Genomic DNA, 25,246 nt, shown 5'->3' with positions numbered 1-25,246 from the left:
CGAGTAAACTGCATTAAAGGAGCAAAATACTGAAACCTCAAGTTTTATTTCACTCGTACAAAATCAAGAGAATGTTAAAAGTGAACATACAACCTGACTGTACACATTTAGACAAGAGCAAGCCATGTGTCGAATTTCTCTTAACTTCACAACAAACATTAAAAAGAGTCTAAAAGTTATAAAAGAAGAGGAAACTTATTTATAGAAATGTGCATCATATCCTGGAGCAATTATGATTTTGAACAAAAAAAAAAACCTTTTAAAACGTCCTCATCCATAACAAAGCAGGACAACTCGCTGTCAAACAGATTTAACCTCTGATAAACAAAGACTTTTTATCCAATAAACAAAAGAAAGGCAAAGAAATATGAATTGGGTTTTGTGCCACTGAGTGAGAGCAGAATTGCACAGTTCGATGCCGAGAGCCCAGAGAAAACCTGGAATCGTAAAACTAGCTTTAAAAAGACAAAAACACAAACAAAACAAAACTATATTCACAAAACCAAAACAGTCTATATCCCGTTTCATTTCTCTTGCAGAACAATTCAGAGATCCACCAATGACGCCTCGGTCACATCTGTCGCATTTGCCAATAAAACGAAAGCAAACCTCTCCTATGAGTGACCCTCGATTCCTGGAGGTTTTGTTTAAGTTAACGTGAAAAACAAAGAGCGGGGAGATTTCTCACGTGACACGGATGAAACCAACAATGGTTTGAAGGAAAACATGGAAAAACAAAAAAAAAAGTGCAAAAAAGTATCGGGGTAAATCTACAAAACCACGCCTCATTCTACAAAACGTTTTTTGACTGGAATCACGAGGTGCCAATTTCCATAAAACAACAAGAACCTGTTCCTCGACAATAAAATAAGAGTTAAAAAAAATTAAAACAGCTAATATTGAACCGATTCATCTTCCTGTGACGTGGCTGCACGATAGCTACAAACTTCTCTGGGCTATTCGCGACTGTTCGTTTGTAATAACACTTCCTCTTATCGGACGCAGCCAAAAGAACTGAAGAAAATAAATGTAAAATTCTGATAAAGCTAAGAGTCGTAATCTTCATCGTCGTCTTCGTTCTTCTGCGGCAGGGGTGCGGGAGGGGGCGGGGCCATCGCCATCAGTGACGAGCGAGCGGCAAACGATGTCACGGGCATGGCGTGGACACCCGGCTGTGCCCCGATGGGCATGTACTGAGGAGGCATATCTGGACTAAAGAGACAGAAAGAAGCGTTAAAATGATGTGACTGACTCTAGAGGGTTTATAAAAACTGCACAATTACAGAACACAAGAAAAGCTCAACAAGACTAGACTAGACGATAACCTGTCTGTTGCATGAGATTTTTATTTGATTCAAGCGGTAAAATGAAATCTTAAGCTGTTGACATATTGCACAAAGCTATTGTGAACCAAATGAAATCTGAATGGGAGATTTTTTTTAAATAAAGCAGAACTTCAGGATGAGATCAGATGTAGATGTACCTGTGAAAGAGTCCAGTGCTGGTGTGCTCTTCATCTTCTACATCAGACTCACTGTCATCAGACTCATCCTGACAACAGATATCAGACTGATAGATTACAGATGAATATATCTCACTTGATCAGTGTTACATACGTTGTGTACGCACAAAATTCCCTACACGATCTTATATTTGATACAATGTGCAGTGCACAATACTATATCAGTCAGATAATGAGCTTGCATTGACCTTTCATTTTCCAAAATTTGTAAAACATTTCATGGAAAATAGATCAGGGCTGTGTTTCCGGATAACTCTTTCCCTGCCATTGATGAGTCGAGTTATCTCGTCAATTAAGAGAAAATATTTCACAGCCAATGACGAGTTTTGGCACTCTTACCCAGTTTATAAAAAACTGAAGCAAAACTAATTTAACAACATTTTAAACTCGGTGTATGTTTTGATAATTCTTCTGAATCTGATCTCCAACAAAAACGCAATTATTTCAGCTTTTTGCTTTTTTCCCCATTTTGTTTGTTTGTTTGGTTGAAAGCAGAGGGTCTGTTCTTTCATTTGATATATTTATATATTTAAAGAAGAATATTTTCTTAGAAAGCATTTTGTAAAACATTTGTGAAGATCACAAAAAATGCTGGCAGGCAATTTTTTTTAAAAAAAAGCTGGAGAGGAATGAGTTTAAGATGACTTTTTTGATCTGCAAGCATTACGATGCTTTTAAAAAACGCAGCCCAGGTCCAGTCAGCAGACACATCCACATTATAACAGATCAGTTATTAGATGAGTACTTAACCAAGCAAACATGTAATTATGATCTGCCTGAACACTCGGTGTCGAATGCCATGAAATGAGCAAAGCCAAGCAGGAAAACATCTCTAACAATCTGTAAGATAACAATAAAATAAAAACTCTAGCTGCGTCTGAAACCGTGTACTAGTATGTAAATTAAATGAAGTATCTAAAGCTTTATATAGTATGTGTGGGTGCAGTATGAATATATTTCAGACATACTGTATCCGCCATGTTTTCATTGTCATGTGACCCGTATGTCCATTGACCTATGATGTAATCACAACAACCGCGACCACAGTTTACATACATGTTGTTTGACAAGTACAATTAAATCATGAGGAATACATTTCTTGGTACCTAATTCACTTAAAGAGCCGCCGGTTCATAGACGTCTGATATTTTCCATTTCATTTACTTTTTTTAACGTGGCGTCTCCTCAGATGGCGTTGTCTCTAAGTATAGTAACGTATCAATTAAATGCACATTTAAAAATAAAATCAGAACCGGGAACTGTTTTAGGAATACTATAACACACTACTCGCCTCACATACTGATGTTCACCTACTATACAGTACATTGGAAGGTGATTTCAGACAGATGTGTGTGTAGCGCTGGTGATGAGACACTGAGATCAAAGTGTTAACCCTGAAACTTCCGCATTATAATCTGCATACAGAGCAAATGAATTGAACACAGCAATTAGACAACATTTGATATTAAAACTTTGATTCAATGCTCTATGGTGTCGTCCAACAATGACTCTCTTGAGCCGACTCTGTGGGAAATGAAAGGTCAAGTGCATAGCATTGTGAGATATGTTATTTTGAAGCAATGTGCTCCACTGTAAATGGCACATTTTAATAAAGGTCAAAGGTCATCCACATTGCATAATGGAGAAGTTTGTAATCATCTAAACATAAGAAACTGAGAAATCAAAAGCATTTACCTCTTGTTCTGACTCAGTTCCAGACAGTTTCTTGTCTTTGCCCTTCGCTCTTGTGCCACCATTCTTGCGCCCTGAGCCAGGCTTACGACCTCTGAAAGCACAGACAACACACTTCAGTTTCTTACAGACAGACACAGAAAACAGTAGAGATGGACTGAACAGCTGGAATCTGACCGGCGTGGGATCTTTTCAGCCCCCTCCGTGTGGTTCTCCTCTCCCTCCCCCTGCATGTCGGGCACCGCGGCGACCAGATCCTTCAGGAAGTCAAACTGTTGCTCCAACTCAATACACTGCTTTCTACACACACACACACACAAGGAAAAGAGACATGAAGCTTATATGAACCTGCACTGTTTTGTAACAGGAGTCATGTGACTTACAGGTGTGATGTTGTCATGGTTTTGGCATTGCGTGACTGGGTGACATGACAGGCTTTTGTCAACAGAGACTCCAGGAAAAGCTCAAGAGCACGAGCTTGATTCACAATCAAGGAAAGATTATAAATGACACGCCCACATCAGACTCCTCCCACTGATCATCATAATGCTAAGGCTCTGTTTACACGTACATGGTTATTTTTAAAAACTGAGAGATTTACCTTCGTTTGTGCCCCTCGTTTACACGCAAACGGAGAACTCGCCTCTGAAACCGATTGTTTCTAAGAACTCCGCCCAGAGTGGAGATCTTGAAAATCTTCGGTTGCACGGTTGCATGTAAAGTGAGACAAACGGATGTTTAAGCAGGCAACGTCACAGAGTATGCGCCAGAGCTCGCACCTACGTCAAAAGTGCGACCCATGTTTACATGTGACTGCTACTCTGAACGCTTCCAAGATCACATTTCTGTTCGTGCAAACTCGTTTCGTGTGTTTGTATTTGCAAATACAGCTGCTCCATTATGTCGAGGAGCAGAGACGAGTGCTCGGAGGTCAGCAATTTTACGCGTGTTTGCCTTCATGCGGCGCTGCAACGGATGATGTCAAAGTACCGCGAGAGCGATTCGAAGTTAGACCTCTACGTGTGATTCCTCAACCCGCTCTCGCTGTACGTTGACGTCATCGATCACCTACTGCAACAACTCCTCCCTCCAACATGAAGAACCAGTTCACGTCACCACCAGCGCTGCCGGTGATTGGCTTACGTGGGCTTGAGCGTCTCTTGACGGCAAATATGCACGGGTACGTGTAAATAAACACTTTTCTGAAAACTGACATGTGTGCACGATATTATTTTTGAAACCGGAGAGGTTGAAATGTCCGTTTATGAAAATAACCGCCCACGTGTAAACATAGCCTAAATGACCATCTGAAAACCAAATCCATTCTCATAATCTTAAAGGGACACTCCACTTTTTTTGAAAATAAGCTAATTTTCCAGCTCCCCTAGTGCAGAGTCGTATAATAATAGAGTTACGACACTCACATAGACGTCCGTTGTAAGAATGGAATGCGGAAGTAACAGCGTTTCATGTAGTGACCGGTAGTGACGCATAGTTCCAAACGCAGCACTGAAGCCCATTCATTTCAATGGCACCTGCTGGTAAATCGATGAAATTACCGTTTCTCTTTACATTTTCGGACATTTCATTAATATAGTCAACAGTGATATTTTATGAACTCTGCTGTAGGTAATGCTTATCGTTAATAATAACTAGTAAAATTTTTATATTTTAATGAGTTGTGTATAATGTGTGAATAATATAGATTTAATGGTTTAATATGTTATTACTGGTGGCCATCTACTTTATACTTATCTTTTTTATATATTACGAGTAACACTAGGGGGCAACAGCGACAAGCTAAATGCCTTATAAGAAAGTCACACTGCTTCACAATGCTGCTATGTGTTTCATTGTGTTTGGTAAGTAATACGAGTGATGTATCCTCGAAAATCATGTATAATTATATTAACATTTAATGTGTACTATAAATACAATTAAATATGAATTTAGTGTGTTTCTGTTATGCTTCACTGTTACAAATAACCGTGTTGGCGATTTTTTTTGTGATTTTAATATAGTAAAAGTGTAGGAATTATGTTTTTAGCAGATTGATAGCCATTTATATAGCCATATTTTGGTACAAAAATAAAAGATAAACTGTGTTGCTGTAGTTGGTATAGATAACCAGAGTTATCTTTGGGTCACAATTAACTGTTTATAACTGATTTACTGTATTTCCATCACTCCCTAGTAAAAAAACGTTATAAACATAGTAAGTATAGTGATCAATTCCCATTACAAGCTTATATTTACCTAAAATAGCTCAAAACCTATGCAAACAGATTGACAGCCCTGCTTGGTTTGGAACTGTAGAACGTTACATGAATCACGTGACCGCGCGACGGCGAGATCAAAGCGTTTCGTAACTCTGTTATTATACGACTCTGCCCTAGTGTTAAAGATTTGATTTTTACCATTTTGGAATCCATTCAGCTGATCTTCAGGTCTGACGCTAGCACTTTTAGCATAATCCATTGAATCTGATTAGACCATTAGCCACACTCTAAAAAATTACCAAAGTGTTTCGATATTTTCCTATTTAAAACTTGACTCTTCTCTAGGCATTATTTGGTAAATGATCAGTCATGGGATCCTAAGCCATATCTATTTAGGACACTACAAGATGTCTGGACACTGCTAACAGATTTGGAGGATACAGATAATAACTGGAACTGCAGCAGCGACTTTGCCGATCTCTTCATCTGTCTGCATGATTTTCTTAATCCTGGCCTGCAAAACACAAACAGTGCATCATTTTCTTTATAAAACACAAGATGTTTCTTTTAAGATGTCATCAACAGATGTACATGTGTTTGTTTTAGGTGTGACTGTACAGCTAGTAAACCCTTAACTGATCTAAAGAGTCCAAACTTGACAGGAATTCAATGGGTTGCGTGTAAACTGCATCTTTGTTTATTTACAGTTTATCAGCAGATGTGTTCAACACAAGGATCAACACAAACAAAGCATCCAAAAGATCTGATGAGGATTTCTAAACTGTTAGTCAGATGGAGAGATCTTGTGAAAACTGCTTTAAAACTTGATGTTAGGTCTGATCGTACAAAACAACGACTGCACACACTTCAATCACATCATCTTAAATCCTATCTTCACTCTGCAGAACACACACACACACACACATTAGCATTCATGCTAACATCATCATTCTGAAATCTTCAGCCTCCGTTATTAAACTAATCTCTGATACTTGAGAAAATATCATCCAATGCACCATATGACGTCATAAACTGATGAATTTTAATTGATTAAATATGATATTCAAGCTAAATGATGAGACACACTACTCATGTTAGCATGCTATCGGCTAACTGACTGAGTGAGTGTGTTACTGGTGTGTGGGTGGGTGTGTGTGTGTGTTCACTTGAATCTCACAAAACATCGTTTTAATGATCACATAGAAACACGACGACACGTTAAAGAATCGTGTATGGAGATAAATACACGCATCTCACCGGGGGGAATCTGGAGTTGTATTTCTTCTTCTTGCTCGGCATATCGGCGGAGAAACAGAGCAGTACCGCGGTACCGGCAGCTCGTGCTCGGTTTCGTCAGTCAGCGGTTAAACGTGATTACTACAGAAGAAGAAGTCGCGTGATACGGCACCGGACACTTTAAAGCGCCGCCATTGATCGCAGTCTGTTGATGTGAATCCCTGCGCCACTTTTCGCTGCTTTACGACGAGCGCCGGTCGCGCGCTGACGTCACGCTGGTTTAAATAAAGTTCGAATTGCGACAAACAAACCGGAAGAAAGCAGAGAATATTTTTATTGATTTTTTTATTACAATAAAAACAAATATAAGATACAAAATCGAATAAACAGCCTTGTATGTGAATGTATGTGAAGTTTTAGGTCAAAATACCTCTCAGATAATTTATTATAACATGTTAAATGCACTAAATGGCAGTGTTGTGATTGCATAGTGCAGATTAAGGGGCGGTATTATTATAATAATCCCCTTCTGACATCACATAACATTTTTCCACATACTTGCAGAGAATGGTTTTCCAAAACGTTACTGGGTTGCCACATTTTATATGTTGATAGAAGCACTGGGGACACAATTATAGCACTTAAACATGGAAACAATCAGATTTCCATGTACCCTTTAACACAAAAAATGTAGACATCTTATACCAAAAGAATGATGAGCAGGAAGATTTATAGAATAAGTGTACAATAGTCTCTTTTTTACAATTACAAGAGCATTTATTATTAATGTCCAGATGAAAACACTCCAATGTTTCTTTCACATGATATATCCTGTGAAAATTTTTATAAAAATAAGAAACGTCCTGACCATTCAGTAGGTGGCGGTAAAGCACCAAAAAGTTGTTTTCCAACCGTCATTAAAACGCAAGAATAAGAAACAATGCCATTTTTAATTATTAGAAAGGGTTTAATAAATATAAATTTAAGATCTCATAATAAAGTAAATAAGTGTTTAATTGTGGGATAATTATTTTTCTTTCCTTTTTCTATTATAAATATACTCAAAATCATGCTTCACTCTCCAGTCCAGCAGGTGGCGGAAATTCACCTTTGAGTGGGTTTTGCCAACCGCAATTAAAAAGAAAAGAAGAAGAAGTGGTGGTGGTGGTGAGGTGGACGCGCCCGACAAGACACGAGTTCAGTTTGTGACTCAGCAGAGTTTTACTCGAGAAGCGCCCGTCAGTCAGAGTGAGAACTTGACACATTCATTTATAAATCATGACAGAGTATCGGTAAAGAAATGTCAATATATGGGTGTGTGGTGTCGTGTAATATCAGACACTGCGAGATGATTAAAACATGAACAGCTGACGTAAACATACACATATATGCATCGATGAATAATAAAGACAACAAACAGATTATTGTTTATAATAAGCCTTTAATGTCTTCATCCACAGTCAATCGGTCTTATCGAGTCATGTAAGTTAAGTTGGTTTCACTATTAACCCTTTCTTTGCGCTGTCGTTTTGACATTTCAGAGAAACTCGATTGACTCAGCGCTATGGCAGACGAGGAGCTCGCAGGCCAGGCTGACCGCTCCGAGGTTTTCTCCGCCGAGGACTACGCTGCCGAGTCGATGGCCGCAGACATGGACCCGTGGATCGTATTCGATGCCCGGAAAACCCCCAGAGCTGAATTCAACGCCTGGTTAGAGACCAACAGACCCTCGCAGGTCCTGCGCTATGGGGACGAGGAGGGAGGGTCCGGACCGGTGGGCTGGATCTCCGTACGGGGGCCGGACTCCTGGAAGGACATGGCGGACGTCGAGGGTCTCCAGGAGAGCTGGGAAACGCTGCTGAACAGCGGCCGGAGTATCACGTTTCACACCATCAAGGAGCTCGCGTTGAACCATAACGTGCTGGTGGGCAAGTGGCTCATGCATTTGGACACCGGCTTCAAAGTGGACCGCGCCTGGGAGTGCATCGCCAGGTCCACGGTCGACGGCAAGATCTCGTCTGCTAAAGTGAGCCCGAGAAATCCCAAATCTGACGAGAAGCACGTGATCTGTGCTTACAACAGGAACTTTACCGATGAAGAGGAGGTGATGCGGTTGGACGCGGCCATCCGTGCGGCGGGAGTCAAGTGCGTCCTCTACTACAAACCAGACGTGTACTCGTATTTGGGAATCTACAGGAAGAACCGCTGGAAACTCTGCCCGACCATCTACGAGAGCATGTTTGATCTGGAGAGCGTGCCACGGCGATCCCACATCATCAACAGGGTCACCAATCTCGAAGTCACTTAGATGAAGAACAGCTGTGATGTCCTCCCAAAACTGATGAAGACTCTGAGCAGTCCGACAGATGATGAAGCTCGTGAGGAGCAGAGCTGGAAAATCCTCAAAACCCGTTTGTTTTCGTTTGTCAATCGCAGGACGCGCTGTTTTATTACAGTAATGAAGAAGAAGATGATGAAGATGATGACCACACAGAATTGCATGCTGACCGATACTTTAAAGTTAAGGGCTTTAAAATGCCTCATTTCTTTATTGCAGGGCTGCATAACAACTAATCGCTTGCAGAATAAAGTTTTTGTTTACATCTACTGTGTATAATAATTCTGTATATATAAATAAATACACACACATGCATGTATAATTTAAGATTTTTTTTGAATATATTAAGTATTTATATAATATAAAATGTATATACACATGTTAAAAAAATCTATACATGCATGTGTGTGTATTTACATAGACAGAATTATTATACACAATACACATGATATAAACCAAAACTTTTATTCTGCAAGTGATAAGTTGTTATGCAGCCCTATATAAACAGTTATTTTTGTTGTTGTTCATTCAGATTATGTTTATATACATAAATAAAAGAGCAATGTTCAAATCACTGAACGTGTATCATTTATTATTACAGCTCGATTAATTGTACAAAAGTGTACATGAGAGGCACAATAAAGCTTTACTGTACTAATGTCACAAACATTTAAATCTGGGTTAACTCATAAATAGTCATTAGTAATGACGACTACAGGAAAATAAATGAATATTGTACAGAAATCAGTTTGACTTGTTTATCAGTTAAGCGCAAATAAACGGAAATGAGAAAGGCACACACGGTGAGGAATAAACACTGGCGGCCGGTGACTTCTCTTACGGGGGCATGAATTTAAAATATGTGTTCGGTGCGTCGTGTCAAAATAAGAGCCTGCTGCACACGCGTCTAAAGGGTTTATGATAAAAGAGACGCTCACACTAACTTGACACTAAACTCTGATTACACGCGAGAGATTAAATGAGTAACTGCCAAACGTGAGCATCTCTTTAAACCCCTTTGAAGCGTCTGTAGCAGCAGGCATGGATTTTGACATGTTTGTAATGCACATAAGGTTCACATGATGCGGCGAACAAATATTTTAACGTGATGAGCCACAAATATGATGGGATAAATACGTGTTGTGATGAGCTTCGCATCATGCACCCTTGAAAAAGAAGTCACCGGCCGCCACTGGAAATAAAAAACACATTAAGCTTTAACATCACAATAACTGCACATAAAAAAACAACACACAACAGTCATACTGATTTTTTTCTCAGTTCTTCTTGTGCTCGTGTTATTGTTAATCTTCATGTAACTGTGGCCATACAGGAAATTTCCCTTCATTCTTTACTGTTGTGTACTCGATATAAAACATTACTGAATTAACAAACAAAGAAAACATACAGAGCAAAGCAGAGAGTTTAACAGGCTACACTTTTACAGCTCAACTCTTTTGGCTGTTTTCAGCAAGTGTACAGACGTCACACAGCTGTCCGATTGATGACCTACTTTAAACTTTATGAGAAAAGCAAGACTAAAGAATAAAAGATCAAGTGCGTGTTGCTGACACAATATAAAACAGATGTTAGCAGTGTAACGTTAAGAGAATTACATCTCGATTTCTAATGGCCTTTATACATTCAATATAAAACCGGCACTATAGACCTTGCTGTTACAACTAGGGTTGCAAAATTCATTTTCATGGGAATTCAAAAAAACAAATGCAGATTTGCCTTTAACAGAGAACTTAAATGTAGTTAAAAAATCCTGCAGCATAATTTTGTTCAAACAACGAGATTTAATGCAATTTCTACCCTAATGAAACTTTCCGCCCCATTGCAACACTACTTACAACCACTTTTGAAATAAAAAATCTAAATCTAATCTACATTAGCTGTATATCTGTCAGAAGAGCTCCCCCCCACCAAATAAAAACCTCTTACAGTTTCATTTGTAAAAACAGTCACTGTTGAAGTCATTAATTGTCATTTTTAAATAGACGCTGCTTCTGCTGGACCCGACCAAGAAATCAGTCAGGATGAGATTCTCTGTATGGATTCTCTATAGCTCAATTGAAGCTATGTCTTTTATATGTAACTTGGCAATAGTGCAAAAAATTTTCTTTGAAACAGAACAGTGATCGACTGCACTGTTTCCCAACGTACTTGTCAGACTGTTGGCGTTGAGTCTGAATGTCAAGAGGATTATTTTAATCTTTAATGTTTCTGAATCAAACCTGCAATCACCCACTCAATCATTTCACTCTTTCATCTCATAATATCGTCTGGAGCGATAGTGTGTAGACTGATCTAAGAGGGCGAGTTAGTTTAAACTTGTTAAGGCACCAAGTAAAGATAGACCCCTTACCGCCCCCCAAAATTTCTAACAGGTAAAAGCTACCTGTCCATGTAAAGCTTGTAAAGTCTTTCAGTTTGGTTATGTGACTTTTTAACATCATGCTTCTGTAAAACAAAGATTATTGAGGAGAAACATGAGAGGGTCAAAATGAAGACGACGTTCTTCAACGTTTAGTTCGGATGTCCAGGCAGAAATCCCAATTGGGAGTTGCCGTTTAAGATTGACATGAGACGATCTTCATCCATCGAACTGATCACATCAAGGTCCTCGAGCACAGCGGACGCGGTAGGCGGAGCCGGCGAACTGTCAATCATGTTCTCGTTTCGAATAAGGTTAGCGATGCTCAGTGGAAAAGTCATCCAGGTGGAGTTGTTTTCCGAGTGATCCGGCGGGTTGGACGCGGAGACGTTGCCCGCAGACTTTCCCATAATTGAATTCCCAATCGCGAGTCCTTCAGCAGAAAGTCCACTTTGACCTAGAAGCTCCTGAATCTCATCGATGTTAATGTTGTCGACGTCTGTGCCTTGCGCTTCCGAGAAGCTCGGGAACTCCGGAAACTCGTCATCTCCGAAGGGTCCGCCGAACGCGTTCTGCACGCTTTGAGAAACTGCGCACCCGACGACATCGCCTCCGGCGTTATTCTGATCCTGGGACTTTACGGTGAAGTTACTGAAGGGAAAGTCGTGTAGGTCAGACAGGTTAACGGTGGGGAAGTCTTGAGTGAGTGTGGTGGGAGCGGCGCTCACTGGCACAGCTTTGGGATGAGGGTCCACCGTCAAGGTGCTGAGGAACGTCCAAGGGTCACTTGCGGATGTCGACGGCTCCGCTTTGAGTTCGCTCTGTGTGGACTGAGCAAACAGATGCCCAGGGGTCTGACTGAAGAACGAGGACGTCTGGGGCTTCACCGATGCACCTACGGACACAGAAGCGGCTGAAAGAGAAACCAGATGAATCAAACATTACTCTCATCATTTACATCATTTTAATGATGACTTGGTTGTCGTGGGAAACCCGTGAGACTTGAACAAAGCTACACAGAGCTTGACAGATGTAAACAAAAGGAAAGAAAAGTGGTGTGATGTGCGCTGGAAAGTTACCTGGCAGCAGGCCGATGGCGGCTGTAGGTTTGGAGACGGGCAGAGATCTTTTAGCTGTGCTGAATGGTCGTCTGTCCATAGGCATCGAGGAGCCTGCACACACAAAACTTAAACATTAACACATCTTCTGTGCGTTTATATCAGACACCAATAGAGTTAAGCGCGAGTGATTTAGACGTTAAAGACTCCATAGACATCCTGTGGGTGTTAATGAGGTGGCACAAAATGACATGGTGCGAATTGAGCTTTTCAGCATTTGACATTTGAGTTGAAATATCTGAACTTTGCCAGATATTTGTGCTGCATTAACCAATCAGGAGCTTGCTTTAGTAGTGACGTGATTATGATGTAGTGAGCTGAGGCAGAAATACAAAACAACAATGGAGGACAAAATCATCATCACTGTATGTGGACACTCGGAGCTGTATGACACATCTTCATAAACAGGAAGAAAACAGATCTTGCTTGGAAGAAAGTCAGTGAGGGGGTCGGACAATCCGGTTATTATATATATATATATATTGAGACTAAAAGCTAACAAAAGACGGCAAATATTCATGCAATTTAAAATGCTCAAGCGGCAAATATGCATGAATAGCATGATTTATTAATTTCACACGTCAATAACTGCAGTGAATGTGAAGTTCAGACAAACCTGAAATGATGCTGTTGAGTTTAAGGTTTTGCAGCATTCCCTCGGTCCTCTTCCTCTTTTCCAGTATCCGATGTTCATCTGCTCATTAATACAAAAACATCACAAAGCAGAAGTGTCTGTTACACACTAAACTACACACAACAATGACATCAGTGAGAAATCATTATTAATGTAAATATTGATTTAGTGAAATAGTGCAGTGTAAATCTGTGTTGCACTGAAGAACAGTTATATATACATTAAGAAAAGGACATGAAGGTGAATAAAAACATTTTGACATTTGTCAGACCTAACACTTTATTAATGACACATGCAGATGCGGTGATCTCACCTGGATCAGCGGGCAGATACTGGAAGTCCATGGGCTCACTGACCTCTCGATCGGACGGCCTGCGGAGCTGCATTTTGACACGCACCGGTTCTGTCAGGTTGGTGTCGCTGTACGGTGGAGTCCGGAACACAATGGCCACCTGTCTGTGAACGTCCGCCTGAGAGAACGAACCCTTGCTCTCCCACGAGTCACGGAAAAAACGCACCTCGATGTCCTCTGAGGGTTAAAGAGAAAGAGATTACTGACGTCAGATCTGTTTCAATACACACTCCCACTCGACTTTGAAAAAAAAATCACCTTTTGGTGTACAAAAATATAATTTCAACAACTCTGGAGTCTTGATTCTGATCAAGATCATCGGCTCTGTCACTCTGTGTCATTGTGGTTATTTGATAGGCGTCAGATTCAAACACACATCTAAACGTTTCAGGCTTATCACACACACACACACACCTTTCTGAACTTTATCACAGAGTAAAAAGATCTCGTCTCCCCCTCGACAGGTGCCAGAGTTTCTGTTAACCCTGCAGATCTTCAGCTCAGCTGTGTTTGGAGCTCCTGAAGAGAGACAGAAAGATGAAGACGCTTCACTTCACAGATCACTGCTAAAACACTATACAGATCAATGCAGTGAGCGTTTAAAGAAACACAACCCTTTCATACTGACCACATCTAAAAAAAATCATCACAGATCACCGGTGACTTCTCTTCTGAGGGGCGCAAATTCAAAATATGTCTTCGCTTATGCAACTATGTGCATAATGTGTCATGTCAAAATGTGTGTTCAATGCGTCATGAGTGGCTCATGTTATGTCAAAATGTGTGTTTGATACATCATGTGAACCTGTGTGCATCATTTATCATGTCAAAATGCCCACGTTCACAAAATACTTGCAAGACACAAACTTGACACTAAACTCTGATCACACATGAGATTAAACAAGTATAATGCAAATGTGAGCATCTTTTTTATCATAAACCCTTACAAAAAGTCTGCAGCAAATTGTATTTTGACATGACACATTTTGCAAATGGGTTCACATGACGCACAGAACATATATTTTGATGGGATAAATACATGTTGTGATGAGCTTCACATTCGTTCGCCCACAAAAAAGAAGTCACTGTCTGCCATTGGTGTGACATCACCGATATAATAAACCTGACACATTGTATAATGTGAAAGACTAAAGCAATACGACTCAAGAGAATGAAGTCTTGTGGAAACCTCATTAAATGATTGAATGTTTAACTCACTGTTGTCATAGATGGGATGAGAGACCACAGGATTCAGAAGAAAAGATTCACCGCTGGGCAGAGTGATGAAGACCTGGAAACACAGGCGAACTGCATTCAGGTCATATTCCTCCTCCCAGATTTTGGGTTCAGGAACTGAAAGTAGAAGTGAAGACCCTTAAATCTCACAGCTCTGATCCAAACCCGACCACCACCTAAATGAAACCTAACCTGATTTAATGAGTGAAATAAACACTTCAGAGAGCCTGAACAATATTAACACTTTATTAACAAATAATAAATATAACAGCATTTCCATGATGAATGCATTCAACTCTTTAATGCTCTTTAAGATTTTCTTTTCTTATAGACTTTGTTTTATCCTAATGATTAAATAATAAATATTATATTTGTACTGTTAAGGTGTTTTCAAATTCGTGTCAGAGAAGGTTCTAAGGGGTCCTTAAATAATTTCAAAAGAAAAGACAAAGCAATGATATAAATTAAATTATGCAGTTTGCTTTCTTTATGAATATCACAAAAATGATTTGGCTAATACAGTCTAAATGTTTCCTTATACATAATAAGGATATATATTTTTAGGAAATGGACATTTAAGTAGTTTTTACAAACAAACCTTACCAAAAAACAATACTGGTGTGCATCCTGAGACAAAACAATGACACTGATATATGTTCAGATACATCAGTGTCAGATGTTTTTATATTAAGACAGCTCAAACATGTATTTTAGTCTGCGACTAGACTTAAGCCCTGTCTATTAAACCACAGCGAGCGTAGAGTTTACAGCTGGGTTTAATGCACTCATATATGTTTTGACGTGTATAATAATATAAACGTGCTTTATGAGGACACTTCCTGTTTTCTAAGGTACAGAATATAGAGTTTATAAGGTATAAAAATAAAGTAATGTTTCTAAAGCAAAGTGTTTGTGTGTATATTCAGTCACATACTTTTAAAGGGGTTGTTCTGTGTTTGAAGTCGACAGGAAACAGCTTCTCCCACGTCCTTCTTCTTAACGCACTGAATACCCAGATTCTGGAAACTGAAACACAGACAGCAGCGAAAGATTCAAAGCGACAGATGGAAAAACTGCTGTGCTGGAAACATTTCAGTGTCTAAAGTCAAACAGGAAGAAGCTGCTGAAGGGTGACGATCTAAACATAGAGCTGACCAACAACATCTGAAACTCGCTCTCAGTCTCTTTAACATGATGATGATGATGATGATGTACCTGTGAATCCGTCTCTCCTGTAAATCTGCCTCATAATATCCATGTTTACAGTCTTTGCCCACCAGTTCATGAGGATGAGGTTTATACGGCTGATTCTTGGTAACCAAAGAGATCCTCACTCTTATTGGACCGCTGTAGTTATGAACCTGTAAAAATTTAAACATCTTTATTATTCACCAGCACCTGAACTCAATGAGCCTGTGGGGATCGTAGTAGATCGTAATCTCAAATGTGATGTATAAGACTTTTTCCTTTGTGAAATAACTATAAAAACAGGCCAAAGTAATATTTCTCCTGTGCTGTATTTATATTGTGATATGATGTTGTAATGGTTTGACAGACGGAGTAAATGTACCTTGATAGCGGGATGTGTTTTGGTGGTTTCATTGCTCTTCTCTCCAGGAATACTGCCGGCCGATCGACCTTCACATTTATAACGAAAACGCATTCCCCGTGCCTTCGGCTGCTCGATGATCTCAACGTACGGATTACCTTAACAAATACACAATAAACACACAACTTAACATGCGTGATGAAGAGAATATCATTAGTTTAGGTTAGTGTGAGAAAGCAGTGATTGACGTCTTAATACAAACAGCTTTATGCTTTCATTTTCAAGTTTTTCTCTTTTTTAATTTCTTTCTGGTTCTTTAATCTAACAGACGGTTTCAGCAGAAACAACATCAACAAATGGCTTTTGTGGACCAAACGTAACTTCCGCATAGAGTCAATAAGTGGGTTTAGGTGCAGTTTGGGGTCATGTAAAACGGTTTTCTTTTATCAGGGAAAGACCATAACTGGCATAAGCAAAAACCAATAGGCACAGGTAGTTTTTTTGCTCATTTTAAGGTGTTTACATTGCGACACGTTGCATGTAAGCACCTTAACCAGCTTTCTCGCAGTTTTACTCATGTGCACATGTCTCAAATATTATGCAAAATAATGCATAAAAGAGAAACTGTGAAAATAAAAGTTGATGTTACATTAACAGTTTCTACAGACATGAGAAGAGATACAACACTATAGCTTGAGACAGATTTACTGTCAGCTTTTTAAACGACTATATTTATTATAATCACTGCCTGTGAGAAACCTGACCCTAACCCTTTTCTGCATAGTCGGTTTATTAATTTGCATGTAAATGCATGAAAACAGTTTTCTATAACAAACAGATTTTGATAGTTTTCTGCTTATTCAGTGCATGTAAACACACACAGAGTCGCTCTAGAGGAGATTATTTCTGATATCAAGTTAAATAAATAACCTTGGTTCACGATTACGTCATAGTTAAAGCGTATCAAGCATTAAACTGAAGTAACATTACTGTGTAAAATGAATCTATATCTGCATCAAAAACAGAAGTGTGACTGACAAATCCAGATCAGACTTCACTTCTCATTATAATGTCAAATGTGTGACTGCTTTCTGAACTGGATTCAACTGATCTGTTGATATTATTAATATTATGTTATAAACGTATGAAACTTTAATATCACTGTTGTGTTCTAGCTTTAAAGCCTCAGTCCAATACAGCACATTTCTGTAGATTTGCAGTTTTGGGTGAATTATCATTTAAAGTCCAGGTGCCATTGGGCCTATTTACTAAGTTAGTTGATTCAGTGTTTAATAAATGTGATCAATCACTGCTCTGTCCATAACTAACCAAGAAACACACACACAAGTTTACCTTGAGATACTGTGGTCGGTGCCCAGGCATGATACAGTCCTGAAAAAACAAACATTAGATCAATACATAAACAAGATGAACAATATGAAAGAGAGAGAGAGAGAGGAAAGGGAGGAAAAGAAAAGTGTGGACAAGAGAGAGAACGAGAAAACACATTAATGACCTAAATAATGTAGATGATGTTTTGTGCTATGACTAACCCATCTGAAAGTGTTGCAAACAAACTCAAAGTTTTACAGGGCTTGCAAAATTTCTAAACAGGCACTCACAAAATGAATACCTGAATAAAAAAGACATTACTTTAATGTAAGATAATGAGAGAAAACATCTATTAAAACACAAATAACACATAGAAAATGTTGTTTTGATGCTGTTGTTTTTTAACAAACAACAACAGTTCCTGCTCATCTCCACACCGGATATACTTTAGTTTATTCACTCTTTAGAAATAAAACATAATGAAATTGAGTAAAGAAAATGCAATGACTGGAACAACATGGATATGCACAACACAAGAGTAAAAGAGTGAATTGACTCGAGTGACTTTATATTTGACTTTGTTTTCAGGTCAACACATTAGGCATGGGCCGGTATAAGATTCTGGCGGTATGATAACCTTTAGCAAAAATACCACGGTTTCACGGTAGGGTTGGGCGATGTCCCATAAATTGGCAGTTGACGATGGTTACGTAAACCATCGCGATGGACGATGATATCATTAGGCGGGGGGTATTTTAATTTTTCGTTATTATTCGTTATTATATAATTTTTATTCGTTATTTTACTTTATTACTTCCACTTAAGAAGAGTTGTGCACTTTTTATTTTAATATATATTTTACATAAATACTATTCTGTACTTAAAATCTATAATTTTGTTATTTTACTATCCCAACTAATGTCTCTTTCCTATAGGTTGCACATAAGGGGAAAAGGTAGCTTTAATCCACTGAAGAAGAGTTGTGCACTTTTAAGCACCTTTTAATCTCTTTACATAAATATTTTTTTCTATTTAAAAGCTATAATTTCATTATTTTACTAACCCAACGACTCCTCCGCGCTTTCCAAATTTTGCACGTAAATATCTGCGCATATGTGCCACCAGTACTCCGTCAGAGAGCGGGTCTTCAGCACCGCGGGGAGCAGCCAGCACTTCAATCCGCAGCTTATTAAAACTAGACAAAGTGAACAGGGCCAGACACATCTAAATTTAAACATGGTCTGTGTATGTAAATCCCGCGTTTCGGTCGGAGTGTTGTTCCCGTATTCTTGTTCTTGACGTTCCCTGAATTCTGGGTTTATATCCTAATCTGCCGCTTCATTGCAGTATAGCCTCAATGGTACAATGAGCACGATCTCCCGAGACACTACAATAGGCTACTAATAAATGATTAATATGGGCTGTTTTCTTGTACAAAATTAAATATTTTAAGATAAATGTACAACATGTAAAAAGACAAGATTCTAGCAATGTCAAGATTAGGGATGGGCATTTTCCAGTAATTTACTAATTTTTTTAATATTTAATTTTTCGAATATTTAAGCTCTTAAAGAACGAATATTCGTTTATTTAAATTATGTTAATTAAGACATGCGTGTTTTGTATTTTTCATTTTGTCATAATTTCACAGAAGGCTTATAATTAGGAAATATCCACAGCAAGCTAAACTTATATTTAATTATTGCCATTAAACTGCCATGTGCAGTTATCCGGTTAATTTTCGAAAGAGCACCGCAAATAATAAATGTTCTCCGTTTCATTTCGTTCTCCGTGTCTGTCTCTTTATTAACAAAATAAAGTAGACTTTATAACAGAAAGCTTACAAATCTCTCATGATGTGTTGATTCGGGCGGCGGAGAACAAACGTTTAATAACACGTGAGCCCTCACTGAGCCAGTGGCCAAATACGGCGCGGCGGGGACAAACCCGGAGATAAAAGGAAAAACTTAAATTCGTCTGCAATCTGCATTGCCAAACAATCTGAAATACATACAAATTAATGTTCATGTATATTTTACATTTAAGTCTGTAAAAGACAGTATAGATGAAGTGAAAAACCATTAAATAAGTTGTTACCCTTTGGTGGCACATTAAAAACAAACAAACATTCGAATAGCATTTTTTTAATTCGAATTATTATTGCCATTCGAATATCCGTGCCCATCCCTAGTCAAGATCAAATGCCCGACATTTCACAGACTAACACACGTCACGTCTCACGTCTTCTATTTAATTTATAGACCAATTCACGCAAAGATATTAGGTTAACTATAGTCTATATAGAAGAGAGTAAGTGTATGTCGACTCGCAGCGGAGTGGGGAGGGGGCGTGGCATCACGATGGTGTCTCTCCATCGTGATGTCAGTCAACCATCACGATGGACGATGATATCGTCTATCGGCACAACCCTATTTCACGGTGTTACGGTTTTGCCATTGCAACACTAAAATGTGTTATTTTTTAAATGCCAGGTAAAAATAAAGCCTTTAAATTATAATATGCTTTCAAAAAATATATAATATTTTTGTAATGTATATTAAATGTAAACATCAAATCAATCACATGACTTAATGATTTAATGAATTTTGTATAAACACAGCTCATACCTTGGAGACGGTATCACAGAATATTTCAGTGGTTTTGAAACCTTGACTGTTTAAAACCTCGGTATACCTTGAAGCCGGTAATCGGCCCATGCCTACAACACATGGAGTTAATGAATGATGCTTCACCGTTAGGGCTGGCCAAAAAAAATCAACTGCGATTCTCATGCGTCTCTCATCTTTTGTATATTTGTGGAAATAATATTCCAATCAACAAAGCTATGATAAAATACAGTCTTCATCAAACTTGATGGTGGAGAAGATGATAAAAAGAGTTGAGCCTTACTCACTTGACGTGTTTTATAATCGGGCCTAAAACCCACATATAGAAGCTTTTTCTATCATTTATTCTTTACACCATTCCTGCATCTATGGCTATATTCATAGGAAGAACCGGTTATCCATACACAATTTATCATCTCTAGTTCACCTAATCTGCTCATTTTTGTCCTGTATAATGATTCAAGCCCTTCTTAGAAATGACACATTAAAATTGTGTTCAATAAATGTAAAATACCTCATTAAGAGCAATAAGTATTTAATTAGTATAACACAAAATAAATATGTACTATAATTTATTGATTTCTTTTTAATTGGGTTAACACAATTAGTTTGAGTTTGGGTTCTGGATAAATAATTTCCCAGCATGCTTTGCATGCAACTGCTTTTGGAGAGTAATTTTTTAATTAAGTGTTATTTTATGCATTTTTAGGTAAAGAGAAAGACTTAATAGTGTTAAATGTCCGTTTATCTTATTGATTTAGAAGTGTTTGTGTTATATTTTTTCAAATTGTTTGGTTACCATCGTGCAGAAGAGTGGCGCTTGTGGTTAGGTTGTGGATGTGACATGTTTCTCTCAATGAGCACTGACTGTGTTAATGCCTGTTTGGAGATCAGTCTCTTCTCACATGCTCATCCAAAGTATCATATGTTATTATTATTAGCATGCTAACATGTGCTTATGCTAATTAGTATGATATAAAAACGTTTTATATAAAATAACAGAATTGAGTTGTTCGGACTACACTAAATTGAGTTGAGGCAACTAATTAAGTATTGCCATTTACTTTAAATTGAGTTGGACCAACTCAATATATTTTTATTGTGTAAAGCAGTTTTTATGAGTTAGGGGTACACATTCATATTGGATGGAAATCCTGCCCACAATTTTATTGAGTTAATCAAATGAATCATTTTTTTAAGTGTAGGAGGAAACAGGAGTAAACCCACGTCGACACAGGGAGAACAAGCAAACTCCACACAGAAACAACTGTTAACCCAATCATAACTAAATGCAGTCCTGTCTCTATTTTCTACAGACCATTCACATTAAATCAATTACTATAACTAAAATATATCAAATGATTTTAAAAACTGTATTTTTTAAAGAGAATAGCGGAGGTCACTCCACAACTATAATGATAAAGATACAAATGAACAATATCGCTTGGATCACTTTCTGAGCAATTTTTCTCCAACTGATGAACAATAAAACATTGACAGCCAATCAAACCTATTTGAACTTTAAGTGCACGTGCATTGGAAATGAGAAATGATACTGTGGAGAAGCTGAGGTGTTTAACATGAATGACCTCAGGTATCCATTACATGAAAATATTTCCGTTATTGGTTAATGCCATTAAAGGTAAATGATTGCATGAATTATTATTAATATAAAGTTATTGTCTGGTGGTGTGGACAATAGTTAACGTTATAGTCCCCTAAACGTTTCTTGTTTTGTTTACTGTTGGTTACTAGGTTACCAACAGTGTTGGGTAAGTTACTCAAAGTAATTAATTACTTGTTACTAATGACATCTCTTCAATCATGTCATTAGATTAGTGTATAAATTACTCTCTCCAAAAAGTATTTAATAACTTCTTACTAATAACTTTATAAATCCTATTTAGTAAATGATAAAAAGAAAAGCTTGAAACAGCATCATATTAAAGTAAATCAATTATTCTTTTTAAGGTCCAATTCTCACTATAAACTAACTATTAACTACTTTTGCCTCAATATACTCCTAATTACTGTTTATTAATACTTAGTAAAGTAGTTGTTAAGTTGAAGTATTGATATGAATTGGGTAGGATTAAACATGTTGAAAAAAAGGTTTCAGGCATTAATATGTGTAGTATTAATAAACAGCCAAAATCTCAGCAGTATTAATGCTAATAAACAACCAGTTAATAGTGAGAATTGTAAACTACACTTAAGTGTTACCATTATTCTAATTAACTCTTCATAAAAATCATGCATTTTAAGCTAAGACTTTAAAAGTTGATGTTAAATCCACTATTGTATTATATATTATACATTGATCTACAGTCCATACACAGCATTTACTTCCATTTAGGGCTGTCACAATTATCAAATTTGACCGACGGTTAATTGTCTAATAAATTGTGACGATTATGACAATGAATTGCCTGTCTTAGGGCTTTGACGTTTAATTCTCCTAGATTTTTGTTTGTTCATGAAATAATTTAATAGGTTGTGATTATTTAAATGAAATGTTTTGTAAGGTTTACCTGGCAGTAAATATTAATACACATAACACTTATTTAAAAGTAATTATTTAATGAATATATATTTCAAAAACTGAAAAAAAAACTTCCCTAAATTTATCAAAGTGTTGCTGTATTTCTTTAAATGCTGTTTTCCCACTATATTAAATGGCTTTGCAATGTATTGCGTTACATTGTCAGTCAAGGAGCGGCATTAGATATCATCTTGTTTATAGAGGCGCTGCAGCTCCCCTTGTGTTTTTTAGAGAGATATACAATCATTGTGGTGATCTGAAATCATAGCTATGAGGGCAAACAATCGAAATGAGATGATTATTTATCACTGTGACAGCCCTACTGTCCATTACATCAGAATAAATGGAAAAGTAATTAAATTACAGTAACTGATTACTTAGTAACTAGTTACACCCAAAACATGTTACCAATAACACCATCATTTGCCCAAACAACTGGATGTAAATGCACCTAATTCACATTTGTTTGTTTTTCTTTTTTGCAAATTTTGAAAAGATTCACTTCACACATCTGACCATATGTCAAGTCATGTCTGTGTGTACTGTACTGTATTGTATTGTTGTTTTACAGTACGTCTCACACGTGCACTTTATGGGCTCTGTGGTGTTGTTTTTATTGAGTTCAGTGTCTGTATGAAGCATCATGATCTTTGACAAACATCATCTCATCTCTGTGTACTGCACTGATATCACATTAAATCTTCTCATTGTGTTGTTTTCAAACTCATTACTAATCTTCATTTCACTGAAAGTTTGTGTTGAGTCATTGAAACAGAACCTGATAAAGACATTCAGTGGAGTCTCGTGAAGTTTAACTTTACTTTATAAACTAAAATATAACACCTCTGATAAACGAAGACAGATTTTGTGCGTCACAAGAATGTGTGAACTTGTAAACTCACACAAAACCTTTATAATCCAACTTACAATACCAGCCCAAACTCACAAAACCTCACACAACAACAACTACACCCACTCACAAACAAACTGTAGGCCGCAGTCTGTGTATGTGTGTGTGTGTGTTTGTGTTAAGTGTGTGTAAGTGTTAAGTGTGTGTGTGTGTGTGTGTGTGTCTCTGATAAGTGTGTAAACACAGTTAGGTGGATTCTTTGGATTACTTTGGACTTTCACGGTGTCGATGTTTAACAGCTGAAGCGTCGCGGAAGTTTTTTACAGCAGAACCGGGAGTAAAAGCTTCGGATTCGGGGGTTCCCCTCCCCGCGCCCACGATAAAACCCGAACGCGCAAACATGCCCGCAGTTATTAAACTTTACTTACCGTCCATCGCGGCCTGTACTCCGGATCGCGTCACAGTCGATCGCTTCTGGACGTTTGCGGACTTCACTGAAGAATTATCGACACACCGTGACGCCGCTTTCCTTCCGCGCGCCTCCGCGAAACGAAAGTGGCCCGAGCGAGCGTCCCGCCCTGCGGAAAAACCCGAGTGACGCACTTCACTTACAGCAGCAGCGCTCATACACGACAACACTCGAGCGTGCGCGCGCACTCACACACACGTGTTCAAATAGTTTTCTACAGTCTGTAAAAACAACTCTGGGTTTGTGTCAGTGGCGTTGGGGATTTAAGACCCTTGGGGTGGTTTCCCGGACAGGGATTATCTTAAATCAGGAATAGGCCTTAGTTTAATTAGGAAATATAACTAGTTTTAACAAACATGCCTTACTAAAAACATTACTTGTGTCCATTTTGAGGAAAAACACAAAGCACTGATGTATTTTAAGATATGTGAGTGCAAGTTGTTTTCAGCTCTTACTTTAGTCTAATCCCTTTCCAGGAAACCGCCCCCTTATGTTTTGTCAAAAGCCCCTGGGCCAGTTTTTCAAAAGTAATCTATTTGGATTTCAACTATCGGATTAGATCAAAATAATTTGGATCATGTCACTTTGCGTTCAAAACGTTTTATTAAGATTAGGATTTATTTGATCTCAAAAAGTATTATTATTCTGATCCCAGCAGACGGATGGATTTCAGGAACATAAAGTCATTTAAACTCCTAAAGAAATTTCAATAAAACTTATAAACCTACAGTTAGTTTACAGCACAACATTCATGTAATATTTAGGCCTATACATTTATCAATTTTTGTTAATTTAGCTATTGTTCAGTTCAATCCTGATAATAATAAAGTAATCAAAGTGAAACATCACTGAAAAAAAAAATCCTTTCAATTTACGTAATTTTAATGTGTACATCGGTCCCACATAATCCGATTGTGTTAAACCAACATAATTTTCCTCATTTAATTTTTATGTGTCAGACCAAAACATTTTAATTGTTTCAAGTAGTCTAATATAAATATGTTGACTTAAAGTGCTATTTCTCTTTACTATAACACATTTATTTTGTAATGTTTAAGTAATTTTATTATGTAAGGGGACTAGATTTTCATCTGTAATTCCAACATGCTTTTTTAATGCTTATATTATGGGATTATGTAACTCTAAAGCA

General features: G+C 37.9%; 3 protein-coding genes across 3 annotated transcripts; 1 reads left to right on the top strand and 2 right to left on the bottom strand.

Moving 5' to 3' along the window:
* Window positions 1-27: 27 nt before the first annotated feature.
* On the bottom strand, window positions 28-6,932 carry drap1 (DR1-associated protein 1 (negative cofactor 2 alpha)). Its single transcript, XM_065261935.1, has 7 exons — window positions 6,691-6,932; window positions 5,875-5,947; window positions 3,598-3,691; window positions 3,392-3,514; window positions 3,218-3,308; window positions 1,484-1,551; window positions 28-1,212 (listed from the first exon to the last, which is right to left on the bottom strand). Exons 1-7 carry the CDS (start codon window positions 6,730-6,732, stop codon window positions 1,047-1,049), a joined length of 657 nt encoding a protein of 218 aa, XP_065118007.1. The 5' UTR covers window positions 6,733-6,932; the 3' UTR covers window positions 28-1,046.
* An 863-nt stretch (window positions 6,933-7,795) lies between these two features.
* On the top strand, window positions 7,796-9,310 carry c2h11orf68 (chromosome 2 C11orf68 homolog). The gene is made up of 2 exons (XM_065261921.1): window positions 7,796-7,917; window positions 8,211-9,310. The coding sequence occupies exon 2, from the start codon at window positions 8,234-8,236 to the stop codon at window positions 8,975-8,977; it is 744 nt and encodes a 247-aa protein (XP_065117993.1). The 5' UTR covers window positions 7,796-7,917; window positions 8,211-8,233; the 3' UTR covers window positions 8,978-9,310.
* A 143-nt stretch (window positions 9,311-9,453) lies between these two features.
* Window positions 9,454-24,224, bottom strand: rela (v-rel avian reticuloendotheliosis viral oncogene homolog A). The gene is made up of 11 exons (XM_065261920.2): window positions 24,056-24,224; window positions 17,630-17,668; window positions 16,298-16,434; window positions 15,943-16,088; window positions 15,662-15,753; window positions 14,710-14,844; window positions 13,906-14,010; window positions 13,453-13,668; window positions 13,122-13,199; window positions 12,467-12,559; window positions 9,454-12,300 (listed from the first exon to the last, which is right to left on the bottom strand). Exons 1-11 carry the CDS (start codon window positions 24,060-24,062, stop codon window positions 11,540-11,542), a joined length of 1,809 nt encoding a protein of 602 aa, XP_065117992.1. The 5' UTR covers window positions 24,063-24,224; the 3' UTR covers window positions 9,454-11,539.
* Between the last annotated feature and the right edge of the window lie 1,022 nt (window positions 24,225-25,246).

Source organism: Paramisgurnus dabryanus, chromosome 2 (assembly GCF_030506205.2).
Source record: "Paramisgurnus dabryanus chromosome 2, PD_genome_1.1, whole genome shotgun sequence".
NCBI classification, from domain to species: domain Eukaryota; kingdom Metazoa; phylum Chordata; class Actinopteri; order Cypriniformes; family Cobitidae; genus Paramisgurnus; species Paramisgurnus dabryanus.
The sequence above is the reverse complement of the archived record's forward strand: the minus strand, read 5'-3'. Positions and strand labels throughout refer to the sequence as shown.

What these genes read in the sequence shown, in the direction of transcription:
- drap1 (XM_065261935.1), bottom strand. Translation starts at nt 6,732, where the DNA reads ATGCCGAGCAAGAAGAAGAAATACAACTCCAGATTCCCCCCG. An exon ending in ACCATGACAACATCACACCT is followed by an intron (nt 3,515 to 3,597) that starts GTAAGTCACATG and finishes GTGTGTGTGTAG; the next exon opens with AAAGCAGTGTATTGAGTTGG. An exon ending in AGCACTGGACTCTTTCACAG is followed by an intron (nt 1,213 to 1,483) that starts GTACATCTACAT and finishes CTGTCTCTTTAG; the next exon opens with TCCAGATATGCCTCCTCAGT.
- c2h11orf68 (XM_065261921.1), top strand. Translation starts at nt 8,234, where the DNA reads ATGGCAGACGAGGAGCTCGCAGGCCAGGCTGACCGCTCCGAGGTTTTC.
- rela (XM_065261920.2), bottom strand. An exon ending in ACCGACCACAGTATCTCAAG is followed by an intron (nt 16,435 to 17,629) that starts GTAAACTTGTGT and finishes GTATTTGTTAAG; the next exon opens with GTAATCCGTACGTTGAGATC. An exon ending in CTGTGATAAAGTTCAGAAAG is followed by an intron (nt 13,669 to 13,905) that starts GTGTGTGTGTGT and finishes TTTAACCCTCAG; the next exon opens with AGGACATCGAGGTGCGTTTT.